Consider the following 15,965-nt stretch of genomic DNA (forward strand, 5'->3'; position numbering starts at 1 on the left):
TATGTTGTATGGTTTCCCATCCTGTGGTTTCTTATTCTGGTTCTCCATGTGACAAGTTGAGATCTTGGCTCAACCACACCTTACTTTATCATACTAATTCAGTTCATCAAAAGTTCTTTTTTTATAAGATGGATAATACCTCTGATCTTAAAAATATTTTCACATTCATAAACTCCTTACATTCATCCATTAATTTTATGTTTATTTACACTAATGAACCTTTAGCATTTGTAAGTTTTAAATTAACACACATCAACAGCAAGATTAAATTTTCAATATACCATGGACCCACATTAGTACCATCCCTTATGACTCCAACCACCCTATTAGCCAGAAATCTGCAGTTTCCTTCATTCTTACTTTTTTAGGACATTATAAAACAAATAGCTTCTGACAACCACTTTCCTTTAAATTTAATCAGTAAAATGTATTTTGAACTTCTAAGTAAACATTTAAACAATAATCATATAGTCAAACAACCAAATGACCTAAAATATTTTTCCATCCCTTTTTGAGGTATGATCTCAGTCCAAATCAAAAAAAAATTAATTCATATAATATCAATACTAGTTTGAAAAGTAAACCTACATTGAGATCATTATTTGTTATAAACTGTAAGGACAAAGTCCCCCCAGAACAAAAATTAGGGGTTTATCAGATAGGGTGTCAAGTGAGAATTACAATGCATTTTTACATTGGATATTTTTAGACTGGTAAAAGAGTTTCTATACTTATCAGTGAACATTGTGCTACAAGCACCAAATCTAACATTTTCAGACATGTTCATACTAACAATCACAGTTTTAATCCAGCTACTGATTCAAAGTTTTTACATTTTTGTCACAAAAGCAATAAACTTGATCTGTTGTTAATACTAAAAGTAAATAAAACTACACAAAACAACATCCATTACTGTGTTAATGATCAAATATATTATTCTTGTACTAATTTTTTTTACTCACTGTATTTTATCTCTTCATAGCCTTAATACATAGTTCTTGCCCTTTAAAATTTTCTTTAAAATTTTTTATATAATACACACTTTCCTTCACAATAATTTACTAATAATTATGTTCCATTTCTTATGTTCTCCATGAACCTGCTACTTTCCTAAGTAATACATCAGGTATATTGTACTTTTAGGACTTCTCAACATAGATGTCCTCTAGGCTTGTGTTTAGTATTTTCTTTAACATAATATTCAGTCCAATAATTGATGTTTCATTTCATCTTTGTCAATAATAGAATAAAAAATAAATAAATAAAAGATTTTTATTGATATAAACTTAAGTGTGTGATTTGTACCAATTGTAGACATTTTAACATGATGGTGTTCCCTCACATTTCAAATGAACTCCAAAATACATCTTGAATTAAGATTATTTTTAAATATGTAAAATACAAACAAAGATGGGGATTGTTAGATGTAGCCGTAATAAATTACTTTGCTGTATCTATTACAGCTTTCAGCTCTAAATTCATCATTCAGACATCTAAAATCCAAAGTTTTGCAGATATTGAGAGTCCAGAGCAGTTTTGACCAAACAGAGAATGCTTGTAATGAATTGCGAAATAGCTCAGTAATTTTTCGAAAGTCGGTAAACCAAATTTATTTGAGAGTCAGGAAGTGCATGGAGCAAAATTGTAGACATTTTGACCAGTTGTAGTGATTTTCCAACGTTTTTCTTCAGTATTCAATTATAGCGTAAATAATTAATTTTGGAAACTAATTTATTATATATTTTTTTGGTTTTATCTTTGATATTACTTAATTAATTTAAATATTTTGTCTCAAATAATAAATCAGTTATAAACCAATTATATATAATTTTTTTTGCAGGATATTTTGAACGATGATTCTAAAACAATCTACATTTTTTTCGACAAACACGTCATTTTAAATCAATATTTTTATTTTAGAAAAAAAAACAATATATTCAACCAAAACTTCATACGAAGGTTTTCTGTGAGAAAATGAGGCATAGATTTATTTCTTTCTTAGATATATTTTTCTTTAGATATATTTCTTTCTTAATTCGCTAACAGTGAATATTTAAAAATTTCAAATATATATTTTTAAATTTACAGCGAGTTTTACAAACCGTAAAAATTTTACTGAAGTTTGACCTGGATTTTTTATTTTCGTAGTCCTAAGTTTCAGAAAGGCCACCACAAGTAAGTACACAATGTGGGGGAAAAAGCCCAGAGTTAATGAAGATGTTGTTGAATTTAAAGAATGGGTATTTTTAGTAAACCCCCTCTATTTTGAATATAAAGGGCCATAGACTCATAAATTACGGGTTTTTTGCAACCTACTGTATAATTTTTAATTGCATTTAAAATATGTACCTTTCCCTATGAAACACGCTGTATATTGATACAGCTATTAGAATAACATTGTAGCGCTTCTACTGTTTGTTTCGGTGTGGATTAAAATTGGATACACAAAAATAGTCAACTGGTTTATTACACACTTGCACACTAAACACAATGGACTTAAGACTACAATATGTTGCCAATAGAAATAAAAACACTAGAAAATATAAAGATTTTAAAAGGGCAAGTGAAAATTATTTGATTGTAAATGTAGTATCAAACTAAAACCCCTAAATTGTGTCTTATTTTTGTTTGTATAATATACATATGTTTGTAGTAATTGTATAGTGTATAGATGACAACAATTTTAACAATTAGTATTATGTATTATAGGTATTTTGTATTAAAATTATTTATTATACATGTGACCCAATAAGTTAGTCATATGATTTAGGGGTTAAAAAAAATATTGGGTAAATCGTTCATGAAGCATTGTTGGAAAATATTTGCAAGTTCTAAAAATTACAATGGCAGAATGAATGATGAAGATGGCAGTTACGCACCAAAGGGCGCTAAATTTTAAAATTGAGCTAACTGCTCACACAGTGGTTTCAGAACTGATTAATCATTAGGACAAAGTAGCATATAAAATATGATTATCGTTTAAGTTATTGATATGAGGGAGCTATTCTTATTTATTCTCATTTTGATGTGAATTAAATAAAACACTCGATACACAAAAATAGTCAACTGATTTATTACTTACTAAACCAATGAATTTATAAACTACTAGAAACATTTATTTACACTCTATTTATTTCCTACTATTTATTTCGATATAAAATGACCAATATTTAAAATTTAACTGGCCTCCTAGTGGCGAGGACTGTTAGGTAGACGATGATTGCGGAACATTCCCTAATATTTTACGTGTGCCCCAAGATATCGCAAAGTTTGCTCTCCACTCGCTCCATCGAGATGATTTTTGAATGCTTGAGAATTGCTGGTATATTCGCGACTGTTAAGATCGTTAAGATATATAAGGCAGCCCCATGCAAACTATATTAACTATAATAGCTTTAAAAATCTTAAAAATAAACTAAAATATGTTGGGATGAAAGCACCACTTTTTCAATAAACCTTATACCTTAAGAAAGAAAGATTTTTCACACCTCTTGAATAAATTGATTAACATATATTGCTTTTGTTATTCACGCCGATTCAAAACCTCATTATACATAAAATCATTTCTATCTTATTAGGAAATGGGACGAATATGGAAAGTTATCACAAGAAAAAAGGTGATAAATCCAGTAACGGCAGAAGAAACACGTTTAGGACGAGTTCTTAATGTGTTTGACTTGACAGCACTTGGCGTGGGCAGTACTTTAGGAGTGGGACTATTTATTTTGGCAGGTCAAGTAGCTAAGGATACTGCTGGTCCTTCTGTTATCATTAGTTTTGTATTAGCAGCCATTGCTTCAGCTTTTGCCGGTAAGATTCACTATCTATATGGGTAATTTTGCATGTATTATATCTTGTTTAAAAATACCCAGGTTTTGGATTTTTATTATTGGTTATTGATATAATATCAATGGCAATTGGTTTTTGATCATAAAGAATTATAAGATCTGAGAGCTGGGCCAAAGTATTTCTATATTTTGAATACTTACAAATCTGAAATTTTGTTCGTACTAAGTACATAGTTTTTGTGACATTCATAATAAAGAAAAATCAATTTATTAAAAAACTGAGAAAAATAAAATTCGTTAACAAAATGTGTTTTAATTAAAACGACATACTTTTAAATTCATATTTTTAACAAATATTAGGTTCCGTTACAGTAGCCCCCCCCAGATGTTTAAGAGCATTAATTTTTTAGCACCCTATAGCTCTCACCTAGCACTATCTAGCACCCAACTTACAGAGCTAGCACCACACCGCCCAGCGAATTATAGAATATTTTCACCGGGGGGGGGCTAATGTAACGCTAACCCCCCTCGTTTGTGTTATTTCCCCAAAATTTTAGCACCCGATAGCCCTTACCTAGCCCCCAACTTAGAACGCTAGCACCACCTCCCCTAGCGAATTACATAACATTTTTACCGGGGGGGGGGCTAAAATAATTGGCTATATCGATCGACGCTGTTCGTCTTGAGATATGATTGACACGTGTATGTTTTATTTTGTGTATTTATTGTAGAAGAAATTCAACTGAGAAGAAGCCACGCGCGTCATATAAAAAAGGACAGAAAAGTGTATATTTCTTGAGATGGAAAAAGCGATTGGGTGGTGTAAAAGCGAGATGGGGAATCAACGAGCTCGTTGCCGCTGATGACGCGGTGGCTTATTCTCAGTTGAATTTAAATCAAAAGAGGTTTTTTTTAATTTTGCCTTCATTATTTCATTTATAACCTAAATACTTTTTTGACAATATTGTTTTTCTTACTCGATGACCTTGGTTAATTTATTATTTTACAAATTATGTACAGGATGGCCCAAATTCTAATTAATAATAATTTGATGCTTAAGAAAATGACGTTAAGGAATTAAAAAAAACATATATTAGCTTTTTAATTCGCAGATATAGGCAGGTCTACCAAAAACGAATATCTGTTAAAAATAACCCCTTGCAAACAAAACTACCTATATTATTGTTCAGAATTTTCACTTTAAATTCAAATTCAAATTCAAATATGCTTTATTGTTTGAACAAAATATTATTATAAACAAAGCTTCACCTAATCCTAAAGAGACAGAGTTACAGGGTTAAAATTATATTTAAAAATACAAGTTACAATGACGAATCAAAGTTAAACAGTTAAAATTTACATTTCTGTTTTTCTTTTTTTTTCTTTCTCCCCCCTTTTCTTCCTTTTTTTGTTCTTCCTTCCTTTTCCTTTCTTGAATCAATAAAATCCACTATATCTAACTTTTCTTAACTAAGTACAGTGTAACATTTAGGGATAAAAAAAAAAAAAGAAAAACATTTAAAACAAACAGGTTAGGAAAAGAGCCAGGTCTCCCTTAATTAATTAAAATCTGATTGTCGTTGAAATATTCAGCCACAGAGTAATAAGCTCGACCACTCAGAAATCTCCTCAAGAGAAACTTAAATTTGATGAGAGATTTTGCCCCTCTAATGTCCTCTGGTAGGTGGTTAAAGATTTTTATACCTTCATAAAAAATTGATCTCTTTACCAAGGCAGATATTGGAATGGGAAGCCGCAAATTATTCCCCTGGCGGGTGACATATCGTGGATTCTGTAGGACAAACCTGTATTTATGGGAGAAAATAAGGCATGCCACCTCCTGTAGGTAGACCTGCCTATATCTGCGAATTAAAATTCTAATATATGTTTTTTTTAATTTCTTAATGTCATTTTCTTAAGCATCAAATTATTATTAATTAGAATTTGGGCCATCCTGTACATAATTTGTAAAATAATAAATTAACCAAGGTCATCGAGTAAGAAAAACAATATTGTCAAAAAAGTATTTAGGTTATAAATCAAATAATGAAGGCAAAATTTAAAAAAACCTCTGTTGATTTAAATTCAACTGAGAATAAGCCACCGTGTCATCAGCGGCAACGAGCTCGTTGATTCCCCATCTCGCTTTTACACCACCCAATCGCTTTTTCCATCTCAAGAAATATACACTTTTCTGTCCTTTTTTATATGACGCGCGTGGCTTCTCAGTTGAATTTATCTTCTACAATAAATACACAAAATAAAACATACGAATCGGTTATTTGAGAAACCCCGTAAGTCCAAAAAATACAATTTTGGGAAAACTGGATATAACGTCCTACAAGAAGTTACAATAAATTTAAAGTTGTTTCAATACTAATTTAATGAAGAATAATAAAATTTAAGACAACATAATAGCACACCAAAAAAATTATTTTTTAGCTCAAAAAAAGTTTGAAATTTGGAAACATACGGGGTTTCTTTCTTAAATGAATGCCAATTTTTAGACTATTAAGGTTAAGGTAAACTAGTATAATAAATACAGCCTAAAAAATTTCATGATTAAATCATGTATTTATTACTACGTAATCTACAGAGTATCCCACCGAGTCAATTCCCCATAAAAGTTTTGTATTTCTTCGTCTTGGTATGTACTGCATCAAGCTCCTAACGTCATTCAGTTTGGTCACATTGATAGGAACAAGGCCATTATAAAGTGTCTCTTGGGGCAAACTAATCCTCTTTGATGCCAATAATTTCAATGAAAATGAATGAGATTTCAATCCATCAATGAAATCTCGAGCTACAACGACTCCGTCTTCATAATATTCAAATTGATTGAATTTAGAGATAGTGAACGATTGCTTTAGTTCTTTGGGTAATTTTCTTTGATATGACTCATTAGAGAGCACATTCTTCTTAAAGAACTTTGGCCACCATTTTTGAAAAGTTAAGACCTCATGAGTTTGTAAACGTTTAACAATGAATTTTCCACGAATTGAACAGGAATTTGCAATTAATGACACATACCTTCATTGTGTAGATTCGATCAGTTCGTCTAATTTTCCGTTTAACGACACTAAAGTCTCTGTCACATGGCACCTCTGACTGAGCACAGTGACCTCTGACAGGAAAATATTGAAAAATTCGTTGAAACCTACCAGTTGATTGCAAAGCCGTCATCAGTCGAACAACAGCGTGGTTTTTATTCTGGCCCCAGGCTCCGTCTGAGAATACATATAATTCTTTAACAGATGGGTTAATTTCTGTATTAATATAATCCAGCAACATGGAATATACTTCATCGGGTCCTTTTTTTGCGTCTCCTTTATGATAGATGTAAAATCTAGAAGTATCATTGCGCAACTCATGAATATTAAAAACATCTACTGTTAGCTGTCGTAAATAAAATGATTCCTGTACTGGAATTACAGGAAGTTGCAAATTTTGCATAAAGTCCATGCAAATACCCAGAACAGTTTGATCTTCTGAACATTTTTTCTGAATCTCTGAAATTTTGGAATAAAATTTTTTTGCACGGCGATTATGCACCATCTTTTCAGCAATCGCTACCCGTTTAGCATTTTCGTTTAAGGTAGGACTCTTAATTTTAACTCACAGCTCCTCGCAACTACAGCATGTGTCGACTTGCGGTTGTTGAAACTGTAAATCAAAATTTTCATTGAATATTTTCATATAAAATTTGTATTTGACCATACTTTTTAAATCTGGGTACTTTTCTATAAAAAGATTCCACATAATTTTAACATTTAAACGAGGGTTAAGGTAAAGCACTTCACGGGTGGTATAATGCGCAATTTCTGTAGGAAATGAGGAAATATGTTCATGGATTTTTTGCACAATTTCTCGGTTTTTCGGGATTTCCGGGAGTGTTTTTGCCTCTCTTATCTTTGGGAGCACTGCCAGCAGCCGAAAGTTTACATATTCTTCGAATTCTATCATTGGTAACACCATAGGCACTAAGAAATGCTTTTTTACAAACATTGATTCTAGTCTTTCCGGGAACATTTACCAAATACCTAAAAAAATGTTTTGTCGGATTACCTTTTAGTATTATCTCATAAATTAGGTACCTAAGTGATGAATTTCTCTGAGGTGCTTCTTCATTTCTTTTGCCACGTCGTCTTTTTATATCAAAGATATCTATGTTGTTTTGCAGTAAAATATCTTGCTCGTCCTTGTTTTGCAATGAAATTATTCCATTGTCCACGATTTCAGCATCTTGCATGGTAAACAAGTTCAGTATACATTTTTTTTGCAGCTATAACAAAAACATTATTGCTGTAGTACATGAAACAAAAAAAAAACATATTAATACATACTTGCACGGATATAAATGGGGAGTCGGTTGAACAACATGGCTCCTATAGTTTGTGTATTCCTCATGTTTCACTCTCGATTTCTTTATTTTTTCACACTGATACTCTACTTGTTTCACACCCTTCCTTCTTTTTTTTCGGATTCGTTGCAACACTTTCGTCGATATCACTATCACTAGACATTTTATTCAGTAGATTTTTTAAAAGGTAAAGTGATTATAAGTTTATAAAAAATAATAAACGCAAGCCGGCCTGTTTACTTTTATAATACTGACCACTGCTTGACGTTTTCGATAGAAGCAACTGCGTAGGTGGGGATATCGCGCGCGCATTCATTTGAGAAACACCATAACTCCTGCAGTTAAGGGGTTTCTCAAATGAATAGCAGAAGTCCATATTTATTTGGAATGGTAGTTATATGGAAACAAGCGGGGTTTCTCTGTGAATCGATGCGTCTAGACCCTCAAGTTATAATAATGCTAAAATGTCATTTTCGCCAAAATATGGACGGGGTTTCTCAAATGACCGATTCATACACGTCTCAATCATATCTCAAGACGAACAGCGTCGATCGATATAACCAATTAACTCTACCCGAAGCCTATACATATCCTATACCCCTAAGGGCTATCGGGTGCTAAAATTTTGGGGAAATAACACAAACGGGGGGGGGGGGGGGTTCGCGTTACATTAGCCTCCCCCGGTAAAAATATTCTATAATTCGCTGGGGGGTGTGGTGCTAGCTCTGTAAGTTGGGTGCTAGGTAGTGCTAGGTGAGAGCTATAGGGTGCTAAAAAATTAATGCTCTTAAACAACTGGGAGGGGGGGGGCTACTGTAACGGAACCCAAATATTAAGATAGTCATACTTTTATTCAAATCAAATAATTGAAAAAAAACCTATTGAAACTTCTTTTATATTTAGGTCTGTGCTATGCAGAATTTGGTGCCAGGGTTCCTAGAGCGGGTTCTGCGTATATTTATAGCTATGTCTGTGTAGGCGAGTTTATTGCTTTTGTGATTGGATGGAATCTTATCTTGGAATATATCATAGGTGTGTAAAACTTTAATTTTATAGGTTGCTATTAATATTTCTTATATAACAGACACAAAATAAAACAAATAAATTATATTTTTATGACTTTTTAGGCTCTGCCAGTGTAGCACGTGGTATTAGCGTTTACATCGACTCACTCTTAAACAATACAATGGGAAACGCTTTTAAGGAAATTGCTCCAATAAATATTCCATATTTGTCTTCCTATTTTGATTTTTTTTCATTTATTTTATCAGTAGTTGTATCAGGTAAAAATTGCATTTTAGCATTTTAGTGACAAACTTACCATGTATTTAATTTTTAGTCGGCCTAGCATTTGGTCTTAAAGAAAGTAGTATGGTCAACAATATTGTGACCGTCTTAAACATATTAGTGGTACTGTTTATAGTAGTTACTGGTTCACTTAAAGGTATATTTTTTTCTTAATCGGATTGCCATAAATTTTTATTTAATATTTTAGCTGACCTGGCAAACTGGCAAATACCAGCAAACACTACAAACTCTACTGCCATTGGAAATGGTGGATTTTTTCCATTCGGCGTGGAAGGAATGATAAAAGGTTAATTTTTTTTTATAGAATTAGTAACAGAATGGATTACTAAGAATGTAAAATGTCTGTTTTGTTCTTACTTTTAAGAATTTTTTTAAAATTCAACATGATCACCGTTTTTACATTCTTAGTCATCCTAGTCATGAAAATGATCCTAGAGGGACATATTTTTAGGTGCTGCCACTTGTTTCTATGCATTTGTCGGGTTTGACTGTATAGCGACAACAGGAGAGGAAGTTGCTAATCCCAGAAAGGCTATACCTGTTTCTATTATAACATCTTTACTTATAGTTTTTTTGGCATATTTTGGAGTTTCTACTGTTCTGACTCTTATGGTGCCTTATTATTTACAGGTAAATCTTATCTAGCAAAAACAATATCTTGTTAAAAAGGTGAGGTACTTTTCAAGGTGGACTGTCATATTATTAAGGGAAAGAAAATAAAAATTCCAAATCTCCACTGTTTGGTAAAAACTTTAATTAGCTCGACGCGTTTCTCGTATTGTTTGCAGCAATTTGGTCTATATCTAAAAGGATTATAAGATAATAAGTCTTTATAGAGTACTAAAGGCTAAAATTTACGGCACTCTTATAACATTACAACATACAATAGGAGCCCTAACATTTAATTAAAAACACTTATTGGTCACATCATATTCTATTTATAAAAAATCCTACACAAACCGATCATTCTATCTCATTTGACTCATCTCATGACACTCAGACATGCCAAACTAGCAATATTTTACTGACTAATAGATACTTTTCTCCCTCTCTCTAATGCTATTGGAGTTTATTAAAGCAAAAAATATAATATACCTATTGCCATTAATAACGGTTACTCTTGGAAAGCTGGTAGATAGATTGATAAATAAAAAATCTTCATCAAATACTAAAAAGGCGTAGTAATAAAGCGATGAGTGAAATATTTTTATTTATCAGTAGTATTGAATCTTACATTTGGAATAAATATTTGACCCTTAGTTTCCAAATTGATGTTATGTCACCTTTAACACTATATTCTCTCAAAATAAGTAATATATTTAAAGTTTCCAATTTTTGTCATCATCATCATGTCTCGAAAATTATTTTATGTGTCTTTAAAAGGTTTTTAATCACTTTTGTTGTTTATCTTGGAAGCAATTCAAATATCTTGGAAGTCAATGCAGGCTAGGTGAAAGTATTGTGAGGTTGAGAATAGAAAGCGTGTGTTCCTGATTTTCTTTGGGCTTAGTTCAATTATGTATTTCATATGAACACATATACTTATGTATATGTGTTCAATATTGTAATGAGATGATTAAGATTCGAATTTTCTTAGTGTATAGGTTGTCACAAATTCGACAGTGGGACCTGGGAAACCATAGAAGATACAGGTTTAATTTAATTATGGCAAAGTGACGTAATTTGATCCCTATTCAAATGGAGTTCAATAATTTTTAAATTTAGAAATAATTACGTAGAAAATCAAAAAATATTTTGTTTTCTTTTTTCTGAATTTCTTCTTTCATTTGTTTTTCTATTTTTTTTGACATTATTTAAAGCCGTAGAGTAAAATAAGTGACTTTATCATGAACACTATTTTCGCCCTACATGATATCTGTATCTGCAACTGCAGAGGGTGGTGCAAGAATCACTGCACTTAGGCCTCACTAGGCCCATTTTGCCCCTCTGTTTAACAAGTAGAGACTTTTCGCTCAGCGCGTCATCCAGTGCAGCGAATCAACGAGAGCGACAACGTCGCCAAGGGACCTTTGGTCTTTTCAAGGGATGGATGGGATATGCCTAGAAAGCTGTTATTGCTGTTACGTATTGACGAGAAAGCACGGCAGTCCCAAAGTATGTGCTCCATTGTCTCGTCTTCATGGTTGCATGCACAACCTGCACACGTCTACATACTGGCCTCCTGCTATTTTTTTTCTTAAAAAGGTGGCCTTCAATTTGCGGATTGCCTTCCGTTTGTCCGGGTAGCTGAGTAGCAATTTTAATGTATTCAATTCCTGGACCAACATTTATTTTGGATACAGATGCCAGCAATGTTGGAATTGGAGCCGTTCTTTCACAAAAGTATGAAGATGGCGAGCAAGTAATAGCTTATATCAGTAAAACGCTATCAGAGCTATTGTGTGATCAGACGAGCTATTGGCAGCACTAAAAGCTATTGAACATATCTATAATGAACATATCAAAAAATATTTGCATGGACTTAGGACTGACTGTGTTTCTCTGAAATGATTCTTTCACTTAAAAATAAGGTGGCTTCAACAGTTACAAGAATATCACTTTACAATAGAATGTAGGAAGGGTGAAAATCTATTACAAAATGCCGACGCTTTATCCAGAAGATCTTGTATTGAAATCACTCAACATTACCTTAAAAAGGATTTGAAACCAGAGATATTTGCTTGTTATCATATAAGCATTGTTTCCAGCAAGTCCTGAAAAACGAAAAGCAGTTATATTTATGAACTGAAGTAGAAATTTCAAAGCCAAATAGAGAATCCGGAAGATAAGATAAGCCAAAAGCTGGAAAGATATCTCCGAAAAATCCGAAAAACTAAAAGCTTACTAGGTTCAATGAAATTCGTTGGTTATATCAGAAGAAGCGTGAAAAAGAGCCTGGAAGAGCGTAAATAAAAAAGAAGAGACATATCTGATAGTTCTTCCTCAAAAACGTATTTGAGAAGTTCTTGAAGCTGCCTATGGCAGAAATGATACAGTGTCTTGTTGGTGATCCTGGTTTATCTCATAATGATACAGGTTTATCTCATAACGAACCAAATGTTTGCGAAATTAGTATACAAGGCTTAATCACAAATTCTTGGTCTAAAATAGAACGATTTAAGCCAAGTTGTTTATTCTAAAGTTGCTTTTTTTCCAATTTTGATTTTTTCCAAATTTGTGTTGGAGGATTTCTACATAAATTGACGTATTTTGACATACATAGTAAAGTACGTATAATATATTGTATTAATGCCCGGAAGTTTCAAAAAAATCGGCGTTTCATAAAGAAATGGTTGTAATTTTGTTACATTCCTTATAAATGATCTAAATTGCTTGATATTAGCTAACTTAATTTTGAAGGTATTTTTGTCTCTTGTAAAATTTTCATCATCCAATGCACGGTTTAAAATTCTATTTCGTCTTAAACTTTACCTATAATTTTTCTTTCGAGTTGAGGGGATTGTAATACGGGTTATGTGGGTCAATCTGGACGTCAAGTTCATACTAGGATGTCGGAATACTTAAGCGTGTATAACAAGCATGTTTGAACCACACTTGATTTTCAACAATTTGACCTTGCCTTCAGATGCTCCTTCCATTTAACAAGTGCACCACATCAGGTCAATTTAATGCAATGCTTACCTCTATCTACTTATAACACGGAGGTTAAATTCCTACTTGACTATTAAATTCCTATTTGACAAACGTTTTCTCATTTTTCATATATTTTTTATTTTATTATTTGCCTTTATTTTATTACTTTAATTAATAAGTATTCGTAAATTTTATTATTTCTTCTTTTTTCTTACAGTAGATCTAAAAATGCCGAAGTAGGGGGGAAACACGTGTAATCTCTTTTTTTCGTCTTTAACCTTATATTCCAATATATTTGTGACCTGTTACTTATAGTATAATTTTTTACTAATTACTTCAACTTGTTTTTTTCTCATTAAGCGCTTTGCGTAAAAACTGGACAAATGTTATTAAATTGGTTAATGTTGTTTTATGTGGCAGAAATCCATGCATGTATTCAGATATAATAAACTTAACAGCTTCATATAATCTATCAGACAGTGCTATCTAAAAATTCTTTACAAACTGAATTTAAGATAGTACTAGTAACTAGTCTATAGTTACTTACATCATGCTTTGCACCTTTTTTAAACAACGGGATAACCTTGCTTTTTCCCCAAACTACAGTATATGCTGAAGTTTATACAGTGATGTTGAAAATGTAACGAAGAGACTTTACCAGTAAATCTCCATATCCGTTTATGATTTAACCTGGGAGTTCGTCAGGTCGAAAAAATCTATTTAGTTTTATTTATTGCATTTTTAATTTCTTGCGTGGGAAAGATAGTGTGACAAAAAAAATTATAAGGGATTTTGTTAGGATGTAAAGAACATAGGGCTTTCTTTTATAAAAACTGAGTTAAAATATCGTACAAACATATCAGCAATATTTTTCGTACTAGTAACTGATATACAATTATAGTAAACTCGAGAATATCACATTAATTCTTTTGAGGAATGTATGACTAAAAATACTTTGGGTCTATGTAAAGATTTATTGCTACCCTTTTTGAATATTCACTATATGTCTTTTTCATTTTTTCTTTTACATTTTGCCTGGTTTCTTTGAATTTATTGCACCAAAATTGAACTAATAATTTTATCTTATTTATGAATTATAATATTTATGTTACTCGAAGGAAAGTATGTCGCTACTTCGTCATAATTAGTTTAAATGACTTGATCACTGTAATTATATTATAACTATAATATTACAATAATGACAATCATTATAGTAATATGTCTCATAAGTTAGTTATCACCGAATAAATTTCCTTATTAATTTACAATTTGAAGTCTTATGGTATTTTGAGTGTTCTATTTTTTACAGTATACCTTGTTGTATATAGACCATAAATATATAAAACTTTAAAGATTTTAAGGCTTGCTTACTTTTAAATTAATAATAGATGTACCTCTTTTCGCAAATCCTTATTGTATAAAATATTCCTTGTAGATCGCCTTAATGGAGCTACATAGTCCATCTCCTTCAATTTTACATTTTTTAGTTCTTACACCATTTCTTACTTCAGTTAATCGTAATGAATTTTTTTATAATATGTCAATATGGGAAGATTTAAAGAAGTACTTAAAAAAAGTTGTTTGTATGTTAGCATATAGGTTTGTTGGGAGTGGGGCACCTCGTGTCCCTCCACTGCGACTCTATTGTGGCTGTGATGTTACTTACTTTTTGTAAATCCAACGTTTTGAGTTACGTAACCTAACGTTACAAGTCGTTAGATTAGGTTATTTATTTTTTGTTAATTAATATTTGTATGTTAATAAGATGTTAATAATTAATATATGACTAAAACATGTAGGGACTTACATCTTTGATTGTGGCTCTATTTTTAAACAATTTTTTTAAATGTCAAATTTCGTTATTCACAGAAACTATGACTTTATGAATTGTGTGACACACTTTTTTGTATCCAGCTTTAATTTTAGTAGAAAATTGAGATTTAACTTTTAAAAAAATGTCTTTTTTAATATATCCAAATTATTAAGGTAGAAAAATTATAAATACGGCATTTCGGTTTTGCATAATTTTAACAAAAAAACTTACTAACAAAAATTCTTCAAAGAACTATACCGGATGTACGTATTCTTCAGAAAATCGCTGAAAAAGTCAAAATTAACACAAACCGCCCTCTAGAACTCAACAAAACAACTAAGTCAGCTAGTTAATTATACCACATAAAAGCCTAATAACTACTCTTTAAAATAAAAGCAAGCTCGTTAAAATTCGTTAGGCCAATCAAAAGTTATGAACAATTTTAGATCTAAAGATTTAACCTTTCCCCAAACTATTATTTCACCGATTAGAAAAAAAAAGTTTGAAATAAGAAATGTTTAGAATTTATCATAATTTAAAATGGCATCATTCTTCTCTAAGATTCACTTTTAATATTTTGAATAAAACCAATTTTTTCTATTTAAATGTTGTATTATATACCCTAGCGGTCGTCGTACGAACTTAATAATTTCCAGCGATTTCTCTTTGCCGCTTTTATAAGAAATGCTTTTTTCCCTATGCTGTGCGATAACTAGTTACTGAGATATGGCCGGCGACCTCTCTTAGTTAGACACGGTACATATGTTGGTTGTCTACATTAAAATTATCTTTAAAAGTCACGTGTTAGGGAAAAATTTATTCTTTGAAAATGGACATTTTTTTTCGTCCTCTAGTTACTTTAGTTCTTATAATCAGAGTATTTTTTAAAAATTGCCCCTGATTTTTTTTCTCTAGTTTTAAAATACCTTAATGAGATGTAAAAAAATTTTGAAAATTATCTAAACGCAATTTTTAAGGCACTTAGGATAGGCCCATGGTATTTGGAATTACCTTCAAAAATTTACAATACTTCACATAGTACTTGTAATATATACAGAATATACCAGTATATCGCCAATAGCCACCAAACCCAATAATATAA

The 15,965-nt window shown here is 31.5% G+C and overlaps 1 protein-coding gene across 4 annotated transcripts in view; it reads left to right on the forward strand.

Moving 5' to 3' along the window:
• The window catches only part of LOC126741996 (high affinity cationic amino acid transporter 1), a 50,959-nt gene that overhangs the window by 2,620 nt on the left and 32,374 nt on the right, over window positions 1-15,965 (forward strand). For all 4 annotated transcript variants that reach the window (XM_050448517.1, XM_050448520.1, XM_050448519.1 and 1 more), the window contains exons 2-7: window positions 3,579-3,810; window positions 9,052-9,180; window positions 9,276-9,431; window positions 9,488-9,592; window positions 9,644-9,742; window positions 9,908-10,086. In XM_050448517.1, coding sequence (XP_050304474.1) covers window positions 3,579-3,810; window positions 9,052-9,180; window positions 9,276-9,431; window positions 9,488-9,592; window positions 9,644-9,742; window positions 9,908-10,086 — 900 coding nt within the window. The remainder of the gene's footprint in view (window positions 1-3,578; window positions 3,811-9,051; window positions 9,181-9,275; window positions 9,432-9,487; window positions 9,593-9,643; window positions 9,743-9,907; window positions 10,087-15,965) is intronic.

Source organism: Anthonomus grandis, chromosome 11 (assembly GCF_022605725.1).
Source record: "Anthonomus grandis grandis chromosome 11, icAntGran1.3, whole genome shotgun sequence".
Lineage (NCBI taxonomy): Eukaryota > Metazoa > Arthropoda > Insecta > Coleoptera > Curculionidae > Anthonomus > Anthonomus grandis.